The 12,613-nt window shown below is 48.5% G+C and overlaps 2 protein-coding genes across 2 annotated transcripts in view; both read left to right on the top strand.

Moving 5' to 3' along the window:
• The window catches only part of ATG2A (autophagy related 2A), a 233,144-nt gene that overhangs the window by 157,402 nt on the left and 63,129 nt on the right, over positions 1-12,613 (top strand). The gene's annotated exons all lie outside the window — the stretch shown is intronic.
• The window catches only part of CDC42BPG (CDC42 binding protein kinase gamma), a gene marked incomplete at both ends in the record, with an annotated part of 77,795 nt that continues 73,321 nt past the window's right edge, over positions 8,140-12,613 (top strand). The window contains one exon of the mRNA XM_083374166.1: positions 8,140-8,311. Within this exon, the coding sequence (XP_083230292.1) occupies positions 8,140-8,311 (172 nt within the window). The remainder of the gene's footprint in view (positions 8,312-12,613) is intronic.

Consider the following 12,613-nt stretch of genomic DNA (forward strand, 5'->3'; position numbering starts at 1 on the left):
AAGTTCTGCGTCTGGATGTCTCGTTCCGTCACCCTGACATCCACCACTTGATGGCAGCAGGTTTGCCAATTCTGCCTCCGTTTTCAGCCCTGCGGGCACTTTCCTATCTCAAGACGCCCTGGAATAATTGTTTATTTCCCTCCTACCAGTTAGCCCTTAGATTTCTTTCCCGCTTCACGATAGCCCTTTACAGCCCCCTCTAAGCGGTTGACAGAGTCAGCATGTGGTCTCCAAAAATCTGGGTCCTCAGTTTACCAACTTCAGAAGGATGGAAGGCCGAGTCAACCTGGAACCAGTCAGGATCGAACTGCTGGCAGTGGGCAGAGTTAGCCTGCAATACTGCATTCTAACCACTGTGAGGAAGGAAGGAAGGAAGCCATCCCACTTCGCAGAGCTTTATAGCCCTCTCAAGCGGTTTACAGAGTCAGCATATTTGCCCCCAACAATCTGGGTCCTCATTTTAGCGACCTCAGGAGGATGGCAGGCTGAGTCAGCCTTGAGTCCTAGAGCTCCCTTCGAAGGTTGAGGACTAGAAACGTGGGTTGGGGTTTGATTTGGCAAGCGTGGCCAGAAAATCCAGCTGGTGCTGAACTGGGCTTCGTTTGGCCGTGGTGCTGAGGCGGATCCCAAAGCAGAGAAGATTTTGAGTGTTTTCCTCAAAAAAAAAAAAAAAAGAAAAAGAAAAAAACCTCAAAATCTAAAAAAAAAAAAGTTTTGAAAAATCTGCCCTTGGACCTCCTGAATCTTGGAAAAGCCAAAGAGTAAACAGATCCCTTACACCACCTACGAGCTTGTGTTTTCTACCACCGTGGTTTTGCACATCCGTCAGCCCTGCCCGTTTCTCAGCCTTGATCGCTCTGCTTATTTAAATACTTGCATTTTCCCCAAACTAAAAGCATTCATTACATCGCAGAAATTTATTACAAATACCTTTTTTAAAAAAAAAACACGCCCAAACCAACCCATACTATACTCCTCCAAATCTTTGGAAAGTCCCAATTTAGAAAAAAAAGTTCATTTATGGTCTGGCTTAAAATAAGGAACATCTGTTTGTCAAAGACAGAACTGGCTTCAGTCACTCCTTAGCTTGGAAATCTACAAATGTGTAGAACTCCAGTTCCCATATTCCTTTCCCACTGTGCTGGCTGAGGATGATAGGGACTGTAGTTCCACCTCCTGGTTAAATTGGAGCTTATATATTTGGGAGCACGGCCATCTGTAGCTTGCGATGCATTTTTATTCCCTCTGGAAGAAACAGCTTTGGGTGTGATTCCTAAGCACTTTTCAAACTAACCTATGATTAAGGTTAACCATGTTAGATCCCGTAATCGATCGACCTGTTGAGCAAATGAAGCCTGCTAACTATTTTGTGGAGAGCGGTGTCAATAGGGCCACGGACATAGGACCTCTGGGTTTGATGCTGTTTACTTTATCCTGGTTTCAGTACATGGATCTAAACAATGCACCAAACCAGAAATTAAATCACCAGGGTTGGATTCTCACCACTGTCTGACTAAACGTGACAGCTGAAGTTTGGTTTAGTGGAGAGTTTTTTCAAGCTGGGCAACTTTTCAGATGCATGACTTCAACTCCCAGAATCCCCCAGCCAGCCATCTTAAAAGTTGCCCAGCTTGAAAAACACCAGTTTAATGTGGGGTGTTATATTTGTACACTTTTTTTTTGCCCTCTGTAGTACGAAAGAGGCACCCTCTGGTGTTACATAGCAGGCAGGTCCAAGACAAAGGTTAATTTCGATTAATAAGATTGTTCCTCATTTATTTGGGTGTTTTTTTTCTCCTCGCAAAAGTTGCTTGATACAAATATTTTCCAAGTGGCTCACCGTTATCAACCCCTGATCTTGGCTGACCTCAAAAAAGCCAGGCAGGGATGGGAGACTGGTTAATCCTCAACGTACGACCACAATTGGGACCAGCACCTCAGTCACTAAGAGATGTGGTCATTAACTGAGTCACATCTAATTGAATCCGTTTCCTCCACTGACTGCTTGTCCGAAGCCCCCTGGGTAGGCTTCAGATTTATTTATTTTATTTATTTTAATTCCATTTATATCCCGCCCTTCTCCGAAGACTCAGGGTGGCTTACAAGCTTAGCAGTAGCCTTCATTCTATGTATATGGCAGTCACATGACGAACCCCCACCCCCCACCCCGGGATGCTGCCACCGTCGTAAATGCATACCAGTTACTAAGTGTGTGAATTTTGATCACACAGGGATTCTGCAGTCGTCAGAAGCGTAAGGACTGGTCGTAAATATGAGCACTGATCGGAAGTGTAAGGACCAGTCTCAAGTAAACTTTGTTCTGCATCTTTGTAACATCAAATGGTTGTTAAAGAAACGGTCATAAGTCGAGGACTGCCTATAGAAAGGAACTCCAGAGTTGCAGTCGAGATGGAGAAGTTGGAAAATTGGGGAAAAACAAAATTATCTCTGTTTTTAACACCCAGAGGTCATTGAAAGCAGCTGGATTTTGCCTCCAAAGAATCATAGAGTCCTAGGGCTGGAACGGGGCCTTGGAGGTCTTCAAGCAGGAGACCTTATATTAGGGGTGTCCTTACCTTAGGTGGCAACTATAAGACCTGCGGACTTCAACTCCCAGAATTCCTGAGTCAGCACGACCGCTGCCTTATACCATCCCAGACGGCCTAGAATTGAATTCATAGCCAGGCTTCTGTCAAGGCTGGAATTTTCCACAGTGTCTGCTTCAGGGAAGAGAGATGGAGGATAAGTAAAGCTACTTGGGGATCAACCAGGATCCCTGCCCAGCTGCCTCTTTGCCAGGAATAACCAGGTTCCAGGGCACGGTTGCCGTGTGACTCATTTCCCTCCCACCCCCATCCATGTATAGCCTGGGTTTCCGGCATTCTAGTTTAATGTCTTTCCTGGTTTCCGGGCTAGCAGTGAATGGAGGACAAAATAGGAAACGCGTGGAGAGTCAGATGCCTAATTTGGGCAGCCTCTTGAAGCTGTTGGCATCCCTAACCCTCTGCTTCTCAGCCTTGTTCACTGGAACATGGGTGGACTTCAACTCCCAGAATCCCCCAGCCAGATTTGTGTTTTTCAGCCTTGGTCACTGGAACATGGGTGGACTTCAACTCCCAGAATCCCCCAGCCAGATCATTGTTTTTCAAACTTGTTCACTGGGTGGACTTCAACTCCCAGAATCCCCCAGCCAGATCATTGTTTCTCAACCTTGTTCACTGGAACATGGGTGGACTTCAACTCCCAGAATCCCCCAGCCAGCATGCTTTAAGGCACAGGTGTCAAACTCGCCACGTCACGTGACATGTCACAACATATCGCGACTTTCTGCACTGCTGGCAATGGGTGGGTGCAGCTTCGGTATGATAAAACCAGCCCATGGGCCAGCAGTTTGACACCCCTGCTTTAAGAGGTCTGGACTTCATGGCTAGCTGGGGAATTCTGGGAGTTGAAGTCCACCAGTCTTGGAAACCCCTGCCTTACACCCTAAGGTAAGACACTGAAGTGGAAGAGTTGTTTGTGGAACTCCTAGGAATCTCTCATCAACTCATCCAGCAGTTGGCAAAAGTCTTGCCGGGCGGGACCTAAAGCACCCTAAGAATAAGGCAGAAAACCGGAAGCCTTTTCTATAGGGGAAATACCAGGAAATGCAGGAGGTTGGATTTGGATTTGAGGACAGACTCACAGAATGTCTATCGTTTTTGTCACTAAGCGAAAGAGTCTCTGGAACTGCATGCTCTGCGACACAGGTAGTCCTTGACTTACGACAACAACTGGCACTGGAATTCCAGTCGTACGTCAAGGCACCATGTGATGGAACCAGATTTTTCAATGGTTTTTTTTTTTTTACGGTGGTTGTTAAAGCAGGTCTTGCAGTCATATGTTGAATCCAATGTCCTGAATGGACTTTTTTTTTGGTTAAATAACCTGGTTGTAAATTGAGGACTGCCTATACTAAAGTCTTTCAACGGGGAATGGATGTTACCCTGGGGGTTGGGATAGATGACCTCTGGCTTTCTTAACAAAACTGATTCTAGGATACGGTACAATTGTATGCTCCCTCTTATTTAAAAAAACAAAACAAAAGAGTGCCATCCAACAGAACGACTGGTATAAACAATTTCTCCACAATTGTGAGCAAGGGAGACGAGTCTTGTTGGATTTAAGTTCCAGGTGTACGTGGCCTTCCCAAGATTTCAGATCTCTGGTAAATCCTTTCCCCCTTTTGCACACACACGTTTCCCAAACTGGATTTCGGAAGTGCAAAATGACTCACCATGATGTCATCTGCAAATGGCTCTTCCTTTCACCTTTGCTCAGAACAATCGTACGAGAGGAAACTTAGGTTACCAGGAAGAAATATTTGGACGTGGAAAGCTGGCTGAAATTTTTGGCTCAGGGACTAAGTTTGCACAACACAAACACACCAGGCTGGGACCAAATAGGTGTGAGAAGCAGGGCTGCTCTCTCTGAAGTCAGCCAGTGAATCAGAGCAACTTACTCAATCAAAATTTGGACACAAAGCAGTGTTTCTCAATCTCCGCCATTTTAAGATGGGTGGACTGCAATTCACAGCCCACCCATTTTAAAGTGGCAGAGATTTGAGAAACACTCATCTAGGTATGTTGGCTGAATGGTAGATTCTGACAAATGCTTAACTTGGTTATTGAATTGACCTGTTGTTGGACTTGCGTAGTAGGCCGCGTTGGTGTGTTTAAAACTCACAATCCCCAATTTCAATTCCCAGAATTGTCCGAACAAGCATGCGCCAAGCAGGGTTGGACTAAATGACCTCGGAGGTGCTTTCCAATTTTATGATTCTGATATTAATTCAGATTTAGTACACTGTACAGCAGGGGTCTTCAAACTTGGCCCTTTTTTGACTTGGGGACTTCAACTCCCAGAATTCCTCAGCCAGCATGGCTGGCTGAGGAATTCTAGGAGTTGAAGTCCCCAAGTCATAAAAGGGCCAAGTTCAAAGACCCCTGCTGTACAGCACACTAGCTGGGGAATTCTGGGAGTTGAAAGTAACCCATCTCGAAGCATATTGGCTGGGGAATTCTGGGAGTTGAAATCCACACATATTGAAGCATGCTGGCTGGGGAATTCTGGGAGTTGAAGTCCACAAGTCATAAAAGGGCCATGTTCGAAGACTCCTGCTGTACAGCATGCTAGCTGGGGAATTCTGGGAGTTGAAATTAACCCATCTCAAAGCCTGCTGGCTGGGGAATTCTGGGAGTTGAAGTCCAGTCAAGTGGACACAGTTGAGAAACACTGTTTTAGAGACCACCAGGCCAGAATTAGGTCCGGGCACTGCTCCTTGCCTGCTTGGAGCTGCTGGGTTAACTGTATGGGGTGAGGCCAGCCCTTTTAGCATGCTGATCATGGTTTACGGAAAGTCCTGGATGGCAAAAGAAAAGAAACAAAAACAAAAGTTAAGGTAAGGTAACCCCTTGTTTACCTCACACTTTTGCCTTTGAATCACACGCAAGCTGGAAACTAGGCTGAGCGAGTGAATCACCTTTTATCGGCGTTGGTGTCATTTCATTCCTAGATGACTCAGGGTCTGAATAATTAGAATCACGGGACTGGAAGGGACCTTGGAGGTCTTCTAGTCCAACCCCCTGCTCAAGCAGGAGATCCTATACCATTCCGGACACATGGCTGCCTGATCTCTCCTTAAAAGCCTCCAGGGATGAAGCACTCACAACTTCCACTGATGAATTAGAACAGAATATTGTCGTTGTGTAACTCACAACGAAAGTTGTTGGTTTTTTTTAAAATTGTTCTCACTTCCAGGAAATCCCTCCTTAGTTCTAGGTTGGGCTTCTCTTTAATCATCCTGTGAGATCCAGGAGCGTTGAAAGCTTTTAAAAGCACTAAAAATAACAAGACTATGGTCAATTCACGGAAAGGAGACAGACTCTCTATCTGCAGGGGTTGTGTAGAATATCTAGAATATCTACCCCAAACATCTGGCTAGTTGTGGAACGAACTGGGCTCAGCAAAACTGGGCTCAGCAAAACAATCTTCCAACATCTGAGGGGATGCCACAAAGAAGAGGGGGAATCTTCCTATTCTCCAAAGCCCCCCAAGGCAGGACAAGAAGCAACGGATGTGTTAAATGTTTTTGTGCCAGCCATGGCAGTTCCACCAAAAGGTCATCAGATGGGAGCAAAGAGGCTTCTTTGCTCCCACTGGTGGGTCAGGGGTCCCCGGCCCCTGCAGCCCCATTGGCGAGAGAGTTTTATGGTAAGGGAGGGGCTGAGACCCCCCATAAATACCTCTGCTCAGGGGCTGCTCTTCTCTCTGCACTCTGTACACTTCTCTCTCTCACGCAGGCATGGATGCCTCCATGCCAAGGAACTCTTTCTCTCTAATCTATCGTTGAATAAAGCGTTATATGATTGCATTCCTGCGTGATGCCTTTTACTTGGAAGCACCTTAACGATCCATCGACCTCGTGAGACCATCTCACAGGATGGAAACTAATCAAGGAGAGAAGCAACCTGGAACTAAGAAGAAACTTCCTGACAGTTAGAACAATTAATGGAATAGCTTGTCTCCTGTAGTTGCATTGGAAAGAGTCCAGAGAAGAGCAACAAAGATGATCGGGGGACTGGAGGCCAAAACATAGAAGGAAAGGCTGCTGGAATTGGGTATGTGTAGTTTAATGAAGAGAAGAGTGAGGGGTGACATGATAGCAGTGTTCCAGTATCTCAGGGGCGGCCCCAAAGAAGAGGGAGTCAAGCTATTCTCCAAAGCTCCTGAAGGCAGGACAAGAAGCAATGGATGGAAACTAGTCAAGGAGAGAAGCAACCTGGAACTAAGGAGAAACGTCTTGACAGAACAATTAACCAGTGGAACAGAAGTTGCCTTCAGAAGGTGTGGATGCTCCATTGGTGGGATTCAGCCAGTTTGCACCAGTTTGGTAGAACCGGTAGCTAATTCTTTTGTTGCCCAGGCCCAGAACGGACTTCCGGAAGTGGCATCCACACTCAGAGAACCGGTTGTTCCCATGTTTGAATCCCATCACTCCTTCCTTCCTTCCTTCCTCCCTTCCTTCCTGTGGTGGGATTCAGCCACTTCGCACCACTTCGGCAGAACCGGTAGCTAATTTTTTTGTTGCCCAGGCCCTGAACAGACTTGGAAATGGCATCCTCGCAGAGAACCGGTTGTTCCCATATTTGCCTCCCACCACTGGGGTGCTCCAATCCTGGAGGCTTTTAAAGAGACCGGACAGCCATTTGTCTTGAATTGATCCAGGCCGGGTCTCCTGCACGAGCAGAGGGTTTGGGGCTAGAAATCTAGAAGACCTCCAAGATCCCTTCTTTCTGTGGCTAATTTATGTCCGTTTGCCTTGATATCTCCATTTTATTTGAAGAGAGACCCCCGCTAGGGGGCAGCAGATAACCAATCTTGGCTGAGAAAAGAACTTGGATGGTTAAGTAGAAGGGAAGAGAGGGGACCATCAGGAGATCCCAACAGAGGGAAAAAAATTCTTTTGCGGAAAGCCACTTTTACTACGAGGGAAACCCGCACGGCTCCACTCGGACGACGCTTGGACCTTTGAGCCTCCCTCCCTCTCTCTCTCTGTGTGTGTGTGTGTGTGTGTGTGTGTGTGTGTGTGTGTGTGTCAGTCTGCAGCCAACTTTGAGCAGTCTGCAAAATAAAAGTGAAGCAGGTCCGGCTTGATCCACCTTTTGGACATCTGGGAGGCAGGAGGGGAAGGGGCGGAAGAAAAAAAAAATCACCCACCTGCGCAAAAGCAGAGCGACCCTCACCTGGCTGCCAAAGCGCGCAGGTGGGCCGAGCGGGGAGCCTTCGCGCAGGGGCTGCAAGCGGGCGCCCGCGGGCCGCTTGCCCGGAGGGTCCCGGGGTCGGAGGGAGAGGGCGGCGCTGGTCCGGCTGCGGAGGATGGGCGTCGTAGTGCGGCCGGCGCTCTCGGCGGGGCGCCCTCCTACCTGGCCAGGTGTCGGCTGGCGCCCAACCCCCCCCCCACCCCGAGCGGGGCGGGGCTGCTGGGCTGGGGCTGCTCCCATTCTGCGCTCCGCGGAGGATCCGGCCGGGTGCCCGCCTCGTCGTCGTAGTCGTCGTCGTGGTCGTCCTCCGCCGGGACCCCCCCCCTCCCGACCCACCATGTGCAGCCCGGTGGAGCGGCGCCTGGCCGGCCTGCGGGGGCTGCTGGAGGGCGAGGGGGCGAGGGCGGCGGGGCTGGAAGGGCTGCTGGACCTCTTGATCTGCCTCCACCAGGAATGCAGCGCTGCGCCTCTGCGCCGGGAGCGGACCGCGCAGCAGTTCCTGGACTGGGGTGAGTACCGGCCGGAGTTGGGGCTCCTGGGCGCGTGCAGAGTGCCGGCACCTTCCGCCCGCCGACGGAGGAGCTTCTGGCTTCTGCGCCTAAAAGGGCCAAGGAAGGGAGCTAAATTGGGGGCTGGGGAGGGGGTCTCCTTACTTTAGCCCAGCGTTTCCCAACCTTAGGAACTTGAAGATGCGTGGACTTCAACTCCCAGAATTCCCCAGCCAGCTATGCTGGCTGGGGAATTCTGGGAGTTGAAGTCCACGCATCTTCAAGTTCCTAAGGTTGGGAAACGCTGCTTTAGCCCACCCCGCTTTTGCGGGAAAGGAAGTCCGCCCCACACCTAATGAGGAGGAAGGACTCACTGGAGAAGAGCCTCATGCTGGGAAAGGTGGAGGGCAAGAGAAGAAGGGGACGACAGAGAAGGAGGTGGCTGGATGGAGTCACTGAAGCAGGAGGCGTGAGCCTAAAGGGACTCCAGAAGATGGTAGAGGACAGGAAGGCCTGGAGGAACATGGTCCATGGGGTCGCGAGGGGTCGGACACAACTTCGCAACTAACAACAACAGGGTGGAATGGAGGCCTTTGAACTCTGGTGCTGGAGAAGACTCCTGTGAGTCCCTTGGACTGCAAGGCGATCAAACCGGTCAGTCCTAGAGGAGATCCACCCCGACTGCTCTTTAGAAGGCCAGATCCTGAAGCTGAAACTCAAATACTTTGGCCACCTAATGAGGAGGAAGGACTCACTGGAGAAGAGCCTCATGCTGGGAAAGGTGGAGGGCAAGAGAAAAAAGGGACGACAGAGAAGGAGGTGGCTGGATGGAGTCCCTGAAGCAGGAGGCGTGAGCTTTAAATGGACTCCAGAAAATGGTAGAGGACAGGAAAGCCTGGAGGAACATGGTCCATAGGGTCGCGATGGGTCGGACACGACTTTGCAACTAACGACAACAACAACAAAGTCCGCCCCAAGGGGACGGGGTGTGGTGTGTGTGTGGGGGGGGGTCTTCGTTGGAAGAGAGCCCCTCTTTTGAAGCGCTCTTCCCATCTCCCAGGATCTATCTCTTAAGTTCCCAGGAGATGCCCCGGGTTGGATGAAGAAGGAGATCCGAGGGAAAGGTGTAAAAAAAAAAAAAATCAGACTTGACATTGGCTTGCTAAAGAAACCGCCTTTCGTTGGGGCTGTGAATCACCCTTAGCTGGGAGCTGAGGTTTGCAAAGAGTAGTTGCCGGGTTCCCACAAACAAACCGCAGTGTGGTGCGGCCCAGGAGCCAACAAGCCTGAGTTAAGCCTCCATTGGCCGACACTTTCTGACTGCCCTGGGGAGCCTCTGTGGCAATTCCGGCTTCTGTGTGTCAGGATGAGCAAACACCAAAAGGGTAATCGAGGCCTCATTATTTAATCCGGGGGTGTCCAACTCTGGATGGGGAATTCTGGGAGCCGGCTGGGGAATTCTGGGAGCTGGCTGGGGAATTCTGGGAGTTGAAGTCCACAGGACTTCAAGAGGCCTAGGCTGGACACCCCTGACCTAAACATCGGCACCATCAATTAAATTGACATGCTGCTTTGAGAAAAAGTTTTTATTGTGTATGGCTTCCAGGCCCCAAAAAGCTCTGTCCAAATAATAATAATAATAATAATAATAATAATAAGAAGAAGAAGAAGAAAAAGAAAAAGAAAAAGAAAAAGAAAAAGAAAAAGAAAAAGAAAAAGAAAAAGAAAAAGAAAAAGAAGAAAAAGAAAAAGAAAAAGAAAAAGAAAAAGAAAAAGAAAAAGAAAAAGAAAAAGAAAAAGAAAAAGAAAAAGAAAAAGAAAAAGAAAAAGAAAAAGAAAAAGAAAAAGAAAAAGAAAAAGAAAAAGAAAAAAGAAGAAAGAAGAAAGAAGAAAGAAGAAAGAAGAAAGAAGAAAGAGAAGAAAAAGTTGGAAAGGACCTTGGAGGTCATCTAGTCCAACCCCCTGCTCAGGCAGGAAACCCTATACCATTTCGGACAAATGGCTGTCCAGTCTCTTCTTAGAAACTTCCAGTGTTGGAGCATTCACAGCTTCTGGAGGCAGGTTGTTCCACTGGTTAATTGTTTTAACTGTAAGGAAGTTTCTCCTTAGTTCTAAGTTGCTTCTCTCCTTGACTAGTTTCCATCCATTGCTTCTTGTCCTGCTTTCAGGCGCTTTGGAGAATAGCTTGAATCCCTCTTCTTTGGGGCAGCCCCTGAGATACTGGAACGCTGCTGTCATGTCACCCCTCACCCTTCTCTTCGTTAAACTACACATACCCAATTCCAGCAGCCGTTCCCTATAATCTTTTCCTGCTTTCTTTTATTTTTCGCCAAGAACAATTCAGATTTCCCTGCTCCTTGTTTGCTACCTTGAGTGTTACACCAGCTGATTCCCACACGCGCCATCCCAGAAAGTAGTTTTTCTTTTAATTCTACTGCTGTAAAAAAATGGAACAAGCCAGGAATAGTCTATTTAAGCTTCCTTCCCCCAGTCTAACGCATCCTCTGGCCTTTGGCTTGCAAACAAGCAAGGATCCATAAGTCAAGGCAAACCTTTGCTTTGCCATCCGAGTTGGAAGAGGTCTGTGGTCCAGCTGGGTATGCAGGCCATTCCGAAGCCCAGATCCCCCAGATTGTTGGCTTGTCGTATCTCCATGTGTGCCTGAGATGAGAAAGATGAGGATCAAAAGTTGATTGCCAAGTACAAATTCAGGATGTTTGTTAAGACAAAGGCAAAGTATTTCAGCATTTAGCAGTGTTTCTCAGACGTGCCCCCTTTGAGACCCGTGGATGCTAGAGATAAACCCCTTCACTCCCTCCCATCCAAGACATGGCATATAAGCATCCCTTGAGAAGGATCCACAAGATTGTCTGGGATGCCACACATCCTCTTCAAGACCTGTTTTCCTTGTCACCTTTGGGGGGGGGTTCAAAGTGACAGGTAAAGGTAAAGGTTCCCCCGCACATGCGTGCTAGTCGTTTCCAACTCTAGGGGCCGGTGCTCATCTCCGTTTCAAAGCCGAAGAGCCAGCGCTTGTCCGAGGACGTCTCCGTGGTCACGTGGCCAGCATGACTAGACGCCAAAGGCGCACGGAACGCTGTTACCTTCCCACCGGAGTGGTCCCTATTTTTCTACTTGCATTTTTACGTGCTTTCGAACTGCTAGGTTGGCAGAAGCTGGGACGAGTAACAGGCGCTCACTCTGCTACACGGCACTCGGGATTCGACCCGCCAAACTGCCGACCTTCTGATTGACAGGCTCAGCGTCCTAACCCACTGGCACTGAAAATACAGTGACTTTTTCACCCTTATGACTGTTGCCGCATCCCTCCCTGGTCACGTGATCAAACTCGGGATGCTTGGCAACTGGCATGTACTTATAACGGTCACAGCGTCCCAGGTCACATGATCCCCTTTGGCGGCCTTCTGACCAGCCAAGTCAATGGGGAAGCCAGATTTGCTTAACAACCGTGTGACAAACAACTGCAGCGATTCATTTAACAACCGGGGCAAGAACAAGTTGTAAAATGGGGCAAAACACTTAACATCCATCTTCCTCGGCAACAGGAATGTTTGGCTCCTTTGTGGTTCTAATTCGAGGACTCCCTGTAGTAATTCATTGATAGAGTAGTCCAAATTTGCAAATATATTTGCAAACAATAGCATGTCATAGAGTCGTAGGATGATAGACCGATGATTGGAAGCAAGGGACCTTGAAGGTCTTCTGGTCCACCCTCCAGAGGTGGCAAAATGATTAAAGATGTTTTCTCAACCTTGGCAATTTTAAGATGGGTGGACTCCAACTCCCAGAATTCCTCAGCCTGGCTGGGGAATTCTGGGAATAGAAGTCCACCCATCTTAAAAGTTGCCATGGTTGAGAAACACTGTTCTAATGTGCAATATTGGTGTGGGAATCACCCTTTTGCATAAGCGGGGACATTCCCCTCTGCCAAACACACGCATTGGCAAGAGAGCCACTGTTTTTGTTGGATTTATGTGTTACAAAATGCACGGGTGCGCAAGAGTGTGTGGCCTCCTCTGATCCTGGATTGCCATTATTATTAAGATGCCCGACTGGATTCCAATTGATTTGGCCTGTGTCACTCAGACATTGCTGACCCTCACTGAACCATTGGCTGCCTTCCCATCGCACAGAATGCAAGCTGTAAAGTCACACCAGGTGTGCAAATGTAGGTTTTCACTGAGTTCTCGACTTATGGCCATTTGGGGGTGGGTGGGTGGGTGTCTGCGGTACTCCCAGTTTTCTTGCAGATGTTTCATTACCCAACTAGGCAATATCATCAGTGATAGAAGGGGGAGGGCT

The sequence above is a fragment of the Vipera ursinii genome, assembly GCF_947247035.1.
Source record: "Vipera ursinii genome assembly, chromosome: 15".
NCBI classification, from domain to species: Eukaryota; Metazoa; Chordata; class Lepidosauria; order Squamata; family Viperidae; genus Vipera; species Vipera ursinii.